This window comes from Odocoileus virginianus, chromosome 15 (assembly GCF_023699985.2).
Source record: "Odocoileus virginianus isolate 20LAN1187 ecotype Illinois chromosome 15, Ovbor_1.2, whole genome shotgun sequence".
Taxonomy (NCBI): domain Eukaryota; kingdom Metazoa; phylum Chordata; class Mammalia; order Artiodactyla; family Cervidae; genus Odocoileus; species Odocoileus virginianus.
In genome coordinates this window covers 16,977,270-16,990,972 of record NC_069688.1, presented here as the reverse complement: position 1 = coordinate 16,990,972, position 13,703 = coordinate 16,977,270, and the positions used below count along the sequence as shown (strand labels likewise).

General features: G+C 41.9%; 1 protein-coding gene across 6 annotated transcripts in view; it reads left to right on the top strand.

The window, feature by feature from the left end:
• Positions 1-13,703, top strand: part of SPIDR (scaffold protein involved in DNA repair) — a 265,133-nt gene that overhangs the window by 120,613 nt on the left and 130,817 nt on the right. For all 6 annotated transcript variants that reach the window (XM_070477068.1, XM_070477067.1, XM_070477066.1 and 3 more), the window contains one exon: positions 4,413-4,626. In XM_070477068.1, the coding sequence (XP_070333169.1) occupies positions 4,413-4,626 (214 nt within the window). The remainder of the gene's footprint in view (positions 1-4,412; positions 4,627-13,703) is intronic.

Below are 13,703 nucleotides of genomic sequence, written 5' to 3'. Positions count from 1 at the left end.
AGTATAGTAATAATTTAAAGCTTCTTGAGAGCTGTGGGACTTGAGGGCAGAGCAGGGAGAAGTAACTGGTTACAAAAGCGTTTCTAAAGAGTGGGCCGTTGTTTGGGTTACTCAGTGGTTGGCCCCTGAGGGGTTCAAGAACAGGAATGGCTGTCATCAGATTTATGCGGAGAGAGACAGCTCTGGAGGGCTTGGGATAGGGCTGAGAAGTCAGGTACCAGACTGAGAAGGTCAGTTAGGGCCAGGCTGCCGTAGTAACTAAGAGGTGTCTCAGTCTTCCTAAACCTAACACTGATATCTTGATGTCACTGTTGTCCCCTGTCCCTTGCCCATCACACACACACCTGCTCCTCTGTCTGCACAGGAAGCAAGTGAACTTTAAAGCCCCCCAATTTGCTGTACTGTTTTGCCCTCCCACCCCAGCCTGTGTGTGCACATGTGTGTTTTCATGTGTGCATGTGTGTTTATGTGTGTACATGAGGTGTGAGGACTGCAGGAAAAAGTCATGATGGGCACCTGCTGATGATTTGGCTTGAAGAAGAGAAAAAGTACCAATTTCAGAGAATAGTAGGACATGTATTTTAAAGCCAGACTCTTTATAGGTTAGCCTGTTGGAATATCTGTGAAGACAAAGAGTGATAACATAGGGAAAATCCCAAATTACTGTGTGGTCAACATTTGGATAAGTAAATGGAACAAGTTAAAGTTAATGCAACCATTATGAAAGGTATTTCATAATAAAAAATTACAGATGTTTCTGTCTCAATAGGATGATTTCAATATTTCTCCCCACATAGCAATTTACCTCACTTGTTTCTTTCTTTTATAATATTTGTTAGTTTTTTGCATAGTATTTTTATGTAGGTATTCATGAAAGTTGTCCTCACAATATATATATTAATTCATCAATGTAACCCACTGAGAAAGATTGGAATTAACATGTATTATAAATGGACTCTAGTCATCTGTATATTTCAGATAAATCAATTCAAGTATCAAAAATACATTGTGTTCTTATATTATTTGCTTGATTGTTTTTAGACCTCTTGTTTATTTAAAATCAAAGACTTTTTTTAGAGCAGTTAGGTGATAAAAATAAATCACTTACTGATGCATTCATTCAACAGATGTTTACCTTTAAGGTAACTATTTTCCTTTGTAACACAGAGTGTTTCATCTGCTCAGCTCTGGTGGTATATTTCTGTGAGTTGTCTGTTCGCATGTCTTCACCACTTTGGTGCTGTATTGATGTCTGTGCCCTCCATTTGGTCTTCGAGCACTTCTTCCTCAGAGTTTGGTTTCTGTCAGATTACACTCTTCCTTACCAGTGTTGAAATCCTGACTGTGTCCTGCCAGTGAGAAGCCTCACTGGAGTCCATTTCTCAACCAGGTGTACTTTAAAAAAATTTTTTTTGTTAAAAAAGTCCAATGTTTTAGTATAATAAAATAGGGGTAAAAGCATCCTCAGTTTCCTGTCTTTAACTAGCATTTACCCTCAAGACACTGCTTCCAGGACTTGTGAGAACACTCAGTTTTCTGACCTAACCCTAACCCCTGAGTCCTGCCAGTGATCCTCTCTGCCCTGAAGAAGTCATGTGAACAGCTGACTTGTTCAGTTTTCTTATTGGTCAAGATGGGAGATTAGTATATTCCTTACCTATTTCATAGAGTTATTGTGGATCAGGTAGGAGAACATCAATAGATTTAGAAATGCCTTGGAAAGTTAGTGTTGTGACAGTGCTGTAATGACAGTGGCCGCCTTTATTGCGCGGGTAACAAACCAGGCCCTGCACTGTAGGCTTTCTGTGTCTCTCTCAATGTTTGCTGTGTTCTAGACAATAGCTGAAACCATCTCCATTTTAAAAGGAGGGTTCTCATGAGAAAGATAAGTGTAGATAAGGCAATTGAGGGTTTCTGAGGGGAGGAACTCTGCCTGTGGCTGGGATTCAGGAAACACCTCCTTGACAACATAGATAGAAGCTTTGACTGAGTCGCAACAGCGTTTATGAAAAACTGTTGTCCCACTGTCACAGAATAGCCTTTTTGTGTTCCCCTCCATCTAGTTGCAAAATTGGTCATTTGTAAAACCAGTATCTCCTGTGCTCGGATTGAAACTTGCATCGAATGCATAACTGGTCTTGGATTGTCCAGGCTCTGTCTCCCGCAGAGGAAGGGGAGGTTACCCTGCTTCCTTTCTCCAGAGAAGGCTGACCTTGGCTTCCCCGCCGGCCTGTGGGAGGAGCTTCACAGCCCCCGCCCCTCCCCTCGCCCCAGGCCCCGCTTGCAGCCTAGAGGGCACTAGGGCACCAGACCTGTTAGTCGGGAAGCGTCCAGTGGTAATGGTCAGATCAGGGTTCATATTTATTAGGTATTGTCAGGAGTTCTCATAAAAATCTTCAAAGAAACTGCAGTCAGTAGCAGTGTGACTCAAATATATAGGTATTTCTTCTGTAATACTGTTTACGTGTCTCTGTAGTGTCTGGCCTTCTGTAAAATCTGTCAGGGACTGTAGAGTTGGAGGCAGACCATTGAAAACCTAAGTCACTCTGTGATCAGCCGCACGTAACAGTGGCTGGTAACCAGAGGGAGAACGGTGCTGCCTGGGCAGGCGCTGGCCCTTGAGCTCCAGCGGGGCAGTGGGCACTGGAGAGCACAGGCCTCAGAGTCCTGGGCAGCAGCTGCTGCCAGCGGCAGAGGATAGTGTTGGGGGTGAGCCCGGAGTGCGGGTACACGTTTTAATAATTTCTGAAATATATGCAGAGATGTGCCTGTGGCTAGCCCTAACCCTAGGGCTTTTCTCTGTGCTGCCGGTGAACTTGACTCCACCCACTGCTCTGCTGCCCAGCGCAGGCAAAAAATGTGTGCACCACAGTGACCCCACATGCGCTGAATTCTCTTCCTGTTCGCTTGCTGAGGGTGGACTGCCTTTTGCTTAGAGACGCCTGTAGTGGCAGAGCCGAGTCCGTCTTCCCTTCCTAGGCAGTGCTGTTCTTTCCCGGGTGTTTTCACTCCCCACAGGGACTGGTGCAGCCTAGCATTGTGCTTGTTCTCGGACCGCCCCCTCCTCAGGGTAGCCGCATACCTCAGAAATCCTTGTTCCCCGTTGTGCTCCGGGGAGGTGCTGCGACCTTACTTCATACATGAACGCTTGCTGTTGGCACTCAGAGAGAAGAGTGTGGAACAATTTGAGGAAGAGGGGAAAATGACGGAGAAAAGTGAAAGGGTGTTTTTTTTTTTTTTTTTAGAAATTTTTTAGAGATTTCTTTTTAGAAATGGAAACGAAATTAAACTGTATATCCACAGCCTTGGCCCCGTTAAAACCTTTAGTTAACTGGTTAGCTAAAGTGGTAACGAAACTTGTACTAGTATCTGTTATTAACAAGACACGAACCAGACCCTTAGGTTTTATCTCATTTAATGCATTTACTTTTTAATTAAAAAGCAGAGTGTAATAAAAGTAATAAGTAACCACTAACTAGGATTAACAGCACATTAATCTTTTGTCTCTTCTGCTTCGCATCTTTTTATAACAGTACAGCAGATAAGTTTGAAGTCGCCTGGCTTCCCTTCCTGAGGCACACTCCTTTCTCACACGATTCAGCGGTTATCACAAGTTTTCTCTGTGTTGTACTAGTCCATATTTATGTAACTGTCTGACATTTGTGTCTGTAATGATGTTTTATTGGTCTTTGTGTTTGAGAGAAATAGCATTAGGGTGTTAGGCTGCTCACAGCTCGTTTACCCCTTTTATTTACTGAGATCTCTCCGAGCTGATACACACAGACCAGGTCCGCTCATGTAGCTGGTATGGAGTCTGCTCTGTCCACCCCCGCAGCTTACCCACTGGGCACCAATTGATGTTGGGTTGGTTTCCTGCTCTTACAAACAACAGTGAGTTGTGCAGCTTTGTCCCGTTCTCCAGGAGCATGTGACAGAGTCCTTGGGTGCATATCTGGGATTTCTGCTATATGGTTACAGGCTATGCACACCATCAACTTTATTTATCTTACTTAAATCTTAAAAATATTAATCAAAGCAGGTGGCATGATATCCATGTTATGTATGAGAAAAATGAGGTGTTGAAATGCTGTGTAACTGGGCCAACTTAATAAGAGAGCCGGTGATCGAATCCAGATCAGATTCCATCCACTTCAGTCTAGAGCCCTAACTCCCATTATTTCACAGAAATCCACAACTTTTAATCTGTATGATTGTTACAGTATTTGCAGCTGGACAGGCATACTGCATCGTTTCAAAATAGGCAATCAAAGCAGCTAATGAAGTGGAAAGGCACGTGAGAAAGGGGGACCCCGGTCATGCTCCCTTTGTTGTTGTTTTTGAAAGGGTTCAAGTTTTAGACTAGAAACATGCTTTATGAAATGATTGGTTTGCCTTTGTTTGTCTCCTTCCAGGTACAAAATCTGGTGTATTAACTGTGAAGATTCTAGAGCTGCATGAGGAGTGCACTGTCCACGTTGCCACGTGTAGGCAGTTGTCAGAGCTCCCGGCTGATGGCCCTTGTCAGGGTGGGGCCGCGGGGGCCAGCCTGAAGGTTCTCTTCACCAAGGAGACTGCCCACTGCCTCAGGGGGCGCCCACAGGATGTTGTCCACATCTATCCTCCCTGGTGAGTGCAATCACCAACTGTGAGTATGTCTCAAAAGACTTGTTATCAGGAACATTTTTATCACTTTATTATATGGTGATGCCAGGGGAAGGGAGCCAGGATTCGACATAGGTTTTATGTAACAGAAGCTCTGAAGTGCCTCTCATGGCTTGTTGGTATTTCTGGCAACAAATTTTTGATAATTTAGTGGGGGTGGAGGTCCACATCAAGATTTCTGCTTAAGGGCTATGTTTTTATAAAATCTGGCTGTTTCTGTTTTTATTTTTCTTAGAAATGTAATTTTAGTAACAGTGATTATGTGACAATAGGATAATACACACTAATTTAATACTTATTTGCTAACTTTGTTGGCGGGGTAAAAATCATGAAGTAAGACGAAATCGGGGTTTGATCATGTGATATCTGGTTCCCCGACCAGGGATCAAACACACGTACCCTGCACTGGGATCGTGGAGTCTTGACAACTGGACCGACCACCAGCGAAGTCCCTCAGAGATACTGATTTTATCGGCAGTATTTTTTTTTTTAATTATTTATCTATTTATTTTTGACCGTGCTGAGTCTTCACTGCTTTGTGTGGGCATTCTCCAGTTGCAGAGCGAGGGCTACTCTCTGCTTGTGGTTCACGGACTCATCGTGGTGGCTTCTCTTGTGCATGGTTCCAGAGGACATAGGCTTCAGCACCTGTGGCGACAGGTTCAGTTACTCAGCAGCCTGTGGGATCTTCCTGAACCAGGGATTGAACTGGTATCCCCTGCATTTCAGGGCAGATTCCTAACCACTTGACCACCAGGGAAGCACCCCTACTGGCATTTTTAAAATTTCATTCATCAATAAATTCTTAGATTTGAATTCAGCTGGCTCAGATGGTAAAGAATCTGCCTGCATTGCTGGAGACCCAGGTTTGATCCCTGGGTAGGGAAGACCCCCTTGAGAAGGGAATGGCAGCCCACTCCAGTATTCTTGCCTGGAGAATTCCATGGACAGAGGAACCTCGTGGGCTACAGTCCATGGGGTCACAAAGTGTCAGACATGACTGAGTGACTAACATTGTCATTGTCGTCGTAAAGACCTCTAAGTTTAACTTCTTCCCCAGAGGAGGGATCTTTTCATTGTGTCTGTAGTGAGTGATCATTAGTCTCTAATTAAATTCTTCCACAACAGGCTGAGGATATCACAGGTAACTTGCATTACTTTATTTAAATTTCTAATACATTTTAAAATTGACCAATATAATACACATACAGAATCATACACAGGTTACAAGTTTATATTTCATTAACTAATTGCAAGGTAAATACATAATTGCTGATTTGCATGGCAGGGATAATCTGCTGTGCTTTTCCACAAGATGACTGAAGATCAGTTCAGTCGCTCAGTCGTGTCCAACTCTTTACGACCCCGTGAATCACAGCATGCCAGGCCTCCCTGTCCATCACCAACTCCCGGAGTTTACTCAAACTCAAGTTCATAGAGTTGGTAATGCCATCCAGCCATCTCATCCTCTGTCGTCCCCTTCTCCTCCTGCCCCCAATCCTTCCCAGCATCAGGGTCTTTTCCAATGACTGAAGATAAATGATAATAAATACTCCATTTTGAACCGGACTGTTTCTACATGTTTTTCTCTATGACATAAAACATAGTTATAATTGTGTGGTTCAGAGGCTTCAACTTCACACAGTGATTTTGAAAATTCTGTGAAGAATTAGGAAGTAGCCTTGGTGAGTATTTTAGGTAACAGAGCATTGAGTTCAACACTGCTTACTGAGGTGACACGTTTAGGGTAAGCTAAGTGAAATCCTAGGGATAAAGTGTCCTGTGGATTTGTTCTGAAAGAGGAAGACTTACTGAGGTCAGAGGATACTGCCCTTTTTCTGTCTTGAGCAAGGTTGATTTCTTTCAGAGAAGCTACAGATCAGTCATTTAGATCCAGCAACACAGGCAGCTCCTGGCAGGGGCACAAGTGCTGTGAAGGCCTGTTAAGAAACATTATGGTTCCAACACTAAGCTTATGGTTAAATATTATACATTAATGAATGAATGGAATGCTTCATGTCTAATGCAGCCTCCCAATTGGCCCACGTGTATTCTTTATCATAAAAATAAAGATTGGAAAAGCAAAAAGAAAAGTTGCCTTGTTTAAATATGTGTTTGCTTTCTGGCCATGGTCTTCCAGAGGTGAGCTGTTAGTGACCACAGAGCATAGCCCCTGAGCTCCTGGATGGAGAAAACGCGGCCAGCATCACTGCCCTGCTCTCCTGGTGTGTCTCCCTCTTGAAACGTAGCACACAAGTTCTGTCAGATAAATAGACACATCGTGACCTGTCAGATTAAATCCATGAACCCAGGAAATATCTCATAATTCTGTATAGATTTATTCTTAGTTGAAATGTGTTGGAAACAATCATGCTTTCTGCCTTCTGGGAGTTAAGATCATAGAAGCGTAACATGCCTTATCTGCACACGTCCTAGCTAGAATGATGAAGTTTTTCCTAATTTTTCTAAGTTGTTTTTTCTTTCATTATTTTTAACATAATGATAATCTGTGAGACAAAGACAAAAGTCAGAATAGAAAGTGGGTGACTTTTGCATGGTCTTGTTCTCAAAATGACAGTGGCTTATTGTGGTCACTGAGAGTCCACACACAGACACACACAGACACACACAGACACACACACACACACACACACACACACACACAGACAGACAGACACACACACCACCCCCCCACCCCTGCCTTTGTAGGCATGGTTCTTTCTTACTGGAGGGCTTTTCATGGCCCCAGGTCCATGTGACAAAACTTGTACATCTCCTAACCCTTCTCTTTATGCTTTCCTTGCCTCTTCTTCCCAGCTCAAGACATGCTTGGTTGCTCTCTCTTACATGCCACATTGTACCTTCCACATGCCTCTATTACAACACATCTAATAGAAAATCCCTTCTGTCACACTTTTATCTGTCCTCTACATGGTGAGCTTCTTGAGGGCAGGGCTCATGTGATTGGTGGTAGAAGTGGAAATTGGCTTTGCAAGACCATATGACCATAGTGAAGTGAAGATGTTAGTTGCTCAGACATGTCCAACTCTTTGTGACCCCCATGGACTGTTGCCCACCAGACTCCAGACTCCTCTGTCCATGGATCCATGTTTTCTCAGAAGATCTTGAGATTAGATAACCAGCTCATTTTTGAGGAATTGAAATGGTAGTGGGAATATGTGTACTAGTATTTGTAGCTGTGAAAGCACTCAGTTATTAGATCTTCCTAGCCTAGCTAACATGAAAATGCTTGAGAAGTTTTCCTTCTCTCTCCACAAGCTTACAGGACAGGTAGTGTTCACTCAACAGCAGTGCTTTCCTGATCAGTCAGCGCCAAGCAGACAGGAACAGTACTTCCACACAAGCAGGATCCTTGGGTCTCCTGCTGTTTTCATGGGAGCCATACTCTCGCTCAGCCCAGCATGGTGACACTGTAGAGACTCCATCACCATCCTTTAACGGCTGGAGAAAATGACCAGGAGAAAAAAATCAGACTAGTCTGGTTGATGATTGCGAAGTGGATATATGTTTGACCGCAAATCTTAAGCATATTATGGAGTTTTTTTTTTTTAATAGTATCAGGTTTGTTTTTTTTTTAAACTGTGTGGAACATACATGGTTATTTGGAGGAAGTTTAAAAATAACGTTGAAATGAATATATGTTAATTAATAGCTTTCTCAGTAATTTTGCTCAATAAAAATGCCATCCTTAGCTGTTTTAGGAATGTAATCTTGAAAGAATAATCCAAAGACTAGAATAGTGGGAATGCCAATATGTAAGGGATTTCTCTAACCCAGTCACAGCATCACCCTCTCAGTGATTCTGAGCTCTGGACCACTTTCTCATTGGGCTGAAGGTCAGCTCTTACCTTCTGTGATGTCTGTGAACAGATCAGCTTATCATTTTGCATACTTTTCTCCTTCAGAGAAGACGGTAATGTAAAAACAGTTCTGACTCTCTGTTTCCTTTCCAAAGTTGGCCTCAGACCCTTTTCTTTTTTCTGGTAACAGAAAATAGAAATGCCTGTTTGATTTTACCTGCATCTAGAATTCTAAGGATTTTAGAAATAATTGATTTAAGAACTATGACTCCAGTCCAATACAGAATTAACTTGTTACCTGCTCTCTTTTGTGGAATGTCTATAGAATTTTGTCATTTCCATACTATAGGTGAGAGAACAGAATTAATACAGTTTAAGTGTAGCTGTTGATGCAGGCAGTTGGGTCAGCCTCTGACTGGGTCATAACATTCAAAATTCTTGGCTCTCAGATCTGCTTGCATTGTGTCTATCACTATTTTTACTAACAGTGTCACGGACACTTAGTTATTTAAGTTACTTTGGATCTGTGGGGAAGCAGCTTCATGTTGTAGAAGCAGATGATTCATAGATTCTCTTCAGGTCCTGAGGAAGTTGCCACCGAAAGTGGGAGACTATGTTGGAAGATTGCTGAGAAGCCATGGTATTATTCTCCTGTGATGCTGCCCTGTGTATAGAGGCAGCTGGGTTGGTGTTGTCTTTACCCGAAGCCCCTACGTTAGGGAAAGCTATTGAGGAAGGTAGACTGGTGGTCCAGCAAAGGCATGTAGGTGCAGTTTGCTGTTCTCCTTATACCCTGGCAAGTATCCCAGAAACATACTCTGAGTAGAAGGTACTCATCCAGGATAGTATATTTTGTTGTCTCACTTTGTTTTGATTTTTACTCTTTTCCTATCTTTCGTATTTCTTTCTCTGTATTTTACTGTCACATTGCTAGCATCCAGATAGTCTGATTTCTGTACTGTACAGGGCTATGCAGAAGGCACAAAGTTTGAGTTACTTTGATTTAGGGCTTTTATGGGATAGTTCTGGTTACAGACAGACACTTTGGCAACTGTGATAAATTCCAAGTTTCATCCCTTAAATGCATTTTGTAGTGATATATTACAACACCTAACAGACAGAAGCTTATCAAGGAACTTGTTGTAGTACTTTCATGTCTGTTTTCTTATTTCCTCTTCAGATAACCTTGTAGTATAAATAGAACTAGATTCTTACAGATGAGGAAACAGGTTCAGAAAAGGTAATTACTTTTCTGGAGGCAGAACTAGGACTAGAACCTGAATCCCTTGACTTCTTACCTTGTGCTCTCTCTTTTCAACACACATCTAGTGGTAGGTGGGTGTGTTCACGCATACAGTGTGGCACACATGCCTCTATCCAGAAACTACAGTTCACAGTTCTGTTAGATATTGGTTGCCCCTAATTACAGCATATATGTAAGAATATATTTGCAAGTGAGTTAACAAACACACTTGACAGAAACCCAGGAAGTTTCAAATGAAAATTGTGTGTAAAAAGAGTATGTGCATGTTTGTATTTTCTTTGTAATATTTACACCTGCAGTTTCTATCTCTATGCAATAATTCTTTCCAGAGAAAATACATCTGCTCCTTTCTAAATGCCTCCACTGCTTGCTTTAGAAGTCCTTGAATGTGATTTCCATCTCTTCCTCCTATAAGAAGATTTGGAGACAGGTTCTGGGGTTGTTTAATTGAGGAAGTTCTGCAGGTGGAAACCCAGCCTATTTTGTTGTCCATCTTACCTGATCTGCATAGTAATGCCTAAGCCTAAGGTCAGTCTGTTGATTATTGTTGTTAAATCATTTTTTGTATTTTTTTCTCCCAAGAAACATATAAAATTTTTGAAGATTAGTGTTACATGTATTTTGAAGATTAATGTTATTTTATAAGTTTGCTCAGTCCCCTGCCATCTTAACTGTTCATGTTTAGAGCATCACATGAAGGCGTTCTTAATGAGATTTAGTGCAGGCCTCCGCTGTTATCTCACTGGAGGGTTTGCTGGAGGCTGGCTTTCCCGACAGCCCTGACCACAGAGCGTTGGAATGCGGGGCTGACGTCACAGCCGCTCCTGGGAATGTTCTGCATTCCTCTTCCTGGCAGTGGTCAGGTGGCTTCCAGCAAGAATGAAGGATAACAGCTTCCAAAGAAGAAAAAGAAAGAGGAGGAAGAGAACAGTTTATAATCAAACTATTGTGGGGGAGACACTTTTATTCTGAGCCAAAATTGAAATTAGAACCAGATGTCTAACATTCTGATGCTGCGTGAATGTTAAATGCATTTATTAATGACTGTAATAGCTGAGTTATTTGGCTTCTTATTGAACTTAAGTTTTGAAACTCTCTTTAAGAATTCTGGAAAAACAACTTCTTGTAGTTGACTTTTTATCTGCAGAAGCACCTTTTTGAGTATAAAGAGGGGGATGGCATACTGAGGCCCGGGTGCTGTGGTTAATGAACAGGCTGTGTAAAATCTGTTAATCTTCAGAAACATGACATCTGAAACATGAAGTCTCTGTAATGTGTTAATGTAGTAACTTCAGTCCATTAATTAGGGGAGTGGTATATTCTATTAAAATATATGCTACAGAAGTTTTTTTTCCTGAAAATATTTGCATTAACATTGTTGTTTCTGACTATTATGTTACTGGCCAAGCCAGGTATTCAAAACAAAACATAGCAGACTCTTAATATAATAAACACAGATTTCCCAAAAGTCGTTCAGCTCTGCAGTAGTGTGTGCAACAGAAAATTGGACAGTAACTGAGTTAAGTTTAAACTTAATTTGTGTTTTCCTGTCTTCTAGGCACTGAAGTGCTTTGTTCACATTGATTGTACTGGCTTAACATATCACAGTTTGTGTTAAAGTAAAATAGTTCTTTCTTCTTTTTTTTTTACACAGTGCCTTTCAGTAGATTCTCTTACTTCTGTATCATAGCAGTTACATTAAAACAGTTCTCCAGTTTAGGTGAAATATGTTTGAATACTTCCTGTTACATATTGAAATGGAAAGTTGGCATCCTGTTGTAGGTCATGTCGCTGGTAAGGAATTTCCAGAAATGTGGAGAAGTGCTGACTCATGGTGTACAGTGGACTGATCCCACTGCAGTAAGTCATGAGGGGGTTTTCTGAGCTCCTCTTTGAAGCAAGCAAAATATGCCTGGGTAATGTGCTGTTTTATTTTTAGATGTAGCAGTGGGGGTGGAAGAGAGGCTGTTGGTTGGAATATTAGCCTTGCTAATAGCTTTAAAAGTTCTAGGGTTAGGTGTGTGTCTAAATGTGTGTTTTTCTACAGGCTATTATTAGAATTTGGAAACCAGGTTGTTTTTGTTGTAGTCACCTACCATTGTTCCCTCTGAATCTTGCCCCCAACATGAACCCCATGCCCTCAGGCTGGGATGGTGTCTTACTGTGGGCTCTGTGAAATGTCAGTGATAGTGGTGCTTGCGTTGAGGGGGATGGTCCAGAAGGAGGTGTTGAATTCTTTGTGTATATAATTGGAAGTTTCTGAAACTAATAGTAATGATTTAAAACTTTAAACATTAGTGGGCAGAAGTTAGCAGAAAAACTAGGATTTGTTTCATTTAAAGTTCTTGGCTCTGTTCTGAATATTTTACGTGTGTTAAATTGTCTAAATCTGAAGTTACTGGTTGAAATTTATTTTTCATTCATTTGGTATGGAGATGTCTGCTAAATTTGAGGGAGAGAAGCTATCTATAACAAAAATTCACTTCTAAATGCATACCTAATCTCATCTAATGCGAAGTGTATCCATCCATCAATTCCACAAACACTTGCCGAGTAACTGTTCTGTTCCAGGCTGGTGCTGCTGAGTGCTGGGTACTAGGCACTGAGTGCTTGGTGATAGGTTCTGTGGAAGATGTACTTTTAGTTCCTTCTCTGAGGGCAGCGGTGCTGCATGTAGGACCAGAGCAGGAAGCACATGTTCATGGTTTGTGCAGCATTCTGTTATGGCTATTGTGGTAGAATTCTATAGGTACAGTGAGGTACAAAGAAGGGATTTACTTAGATCTATGCTAGATTCTGTCGGATTGTGCTATGCTTAGTCGCTCAGTTGTGTTGCTCTTTGCAACCCCAGGCTGTTCCTCTGTTCATTGGAGTTTCCAGGCAAGAATCCTGGAGTGGGTTGCCGCTTTTAATATGATTCTGAGGATGTCAAAGTTGTTGGCTGACAGTAATTTGAGTAGGCAGTGCTGAAAAAAACAAGCTTATAAGGGAGATGAGGGAAGTACTCCAGTATATGTGACAGTTACTCAGACTGCTTAAGAGGAAATTTAAGAAATGTAAATGATATTTCCTTACATCAAGTCATTTCCTCACATACACATGTACATCTCACAAAACAGCATGACCGTCGCCTTGTGTGTCTGAGTCTTCCCTTCTCACACACTCCTAAAGAGATTGAATGGCTCTTTGTTAACACTCATCATGGAATCATAGAGCATGTTTTAAAACTGTTTTCTGTTATGTGAAGGTTGACAGAAGGAAGAGTAGGTGTCCTTCTTGTGAGTAGCGCCCCTGCCGCTGGGGAGGCACATGGGACTCTGCAGGTGGCCTGCAGGCGGGAGCCCCAGCGAGCAGTTGTCACGTTTCCTGAACACCTCCAGTGTCCCGTTCTGCTGAGCTATAACCAAGGGAGTCATTGGCCTGTTTTGAGGGGTGATTGTGAGGAATTATTAACAGAACGATGCTCATATTTCAGAATGCAAGAATAGTTCCCTTCCTTTCGAAGTGTGTGTTCTCTAATTACATGGCAGATTGCCACCCTCTGGTAGGTGTTGTGCTTGAGAACTGGGTCAGTGCCGGCAGCGTGTAGCCAATAGCCTTGAGGCTGGAGGTGATGCAGAAGCACCTAGGGCCTGTCACGCCACCCACACGGGATCCTCCAGTAATCTACAAAGCCCAGGAGTGTCTAGAAATCTAATGTGTTTGTTGACTGAATAAGTGACATTTCTATACCTTGAGACAAAACTACATTCTTTACTTTGTAAACTCTCATATATGTATACACATAATCCATGAATGCTTTTAAAAAAAAAAACTGTGGCAAATATACATAACATAAAATTTACCATTTTAATATTTTTATATATATTCAGTGGCATTAAGTACATTTGTAACATGTTGCAAGCATCACCAGTGTACAGAGCTTTTCCATCATCTCAGACAGAAACTCTGTACCC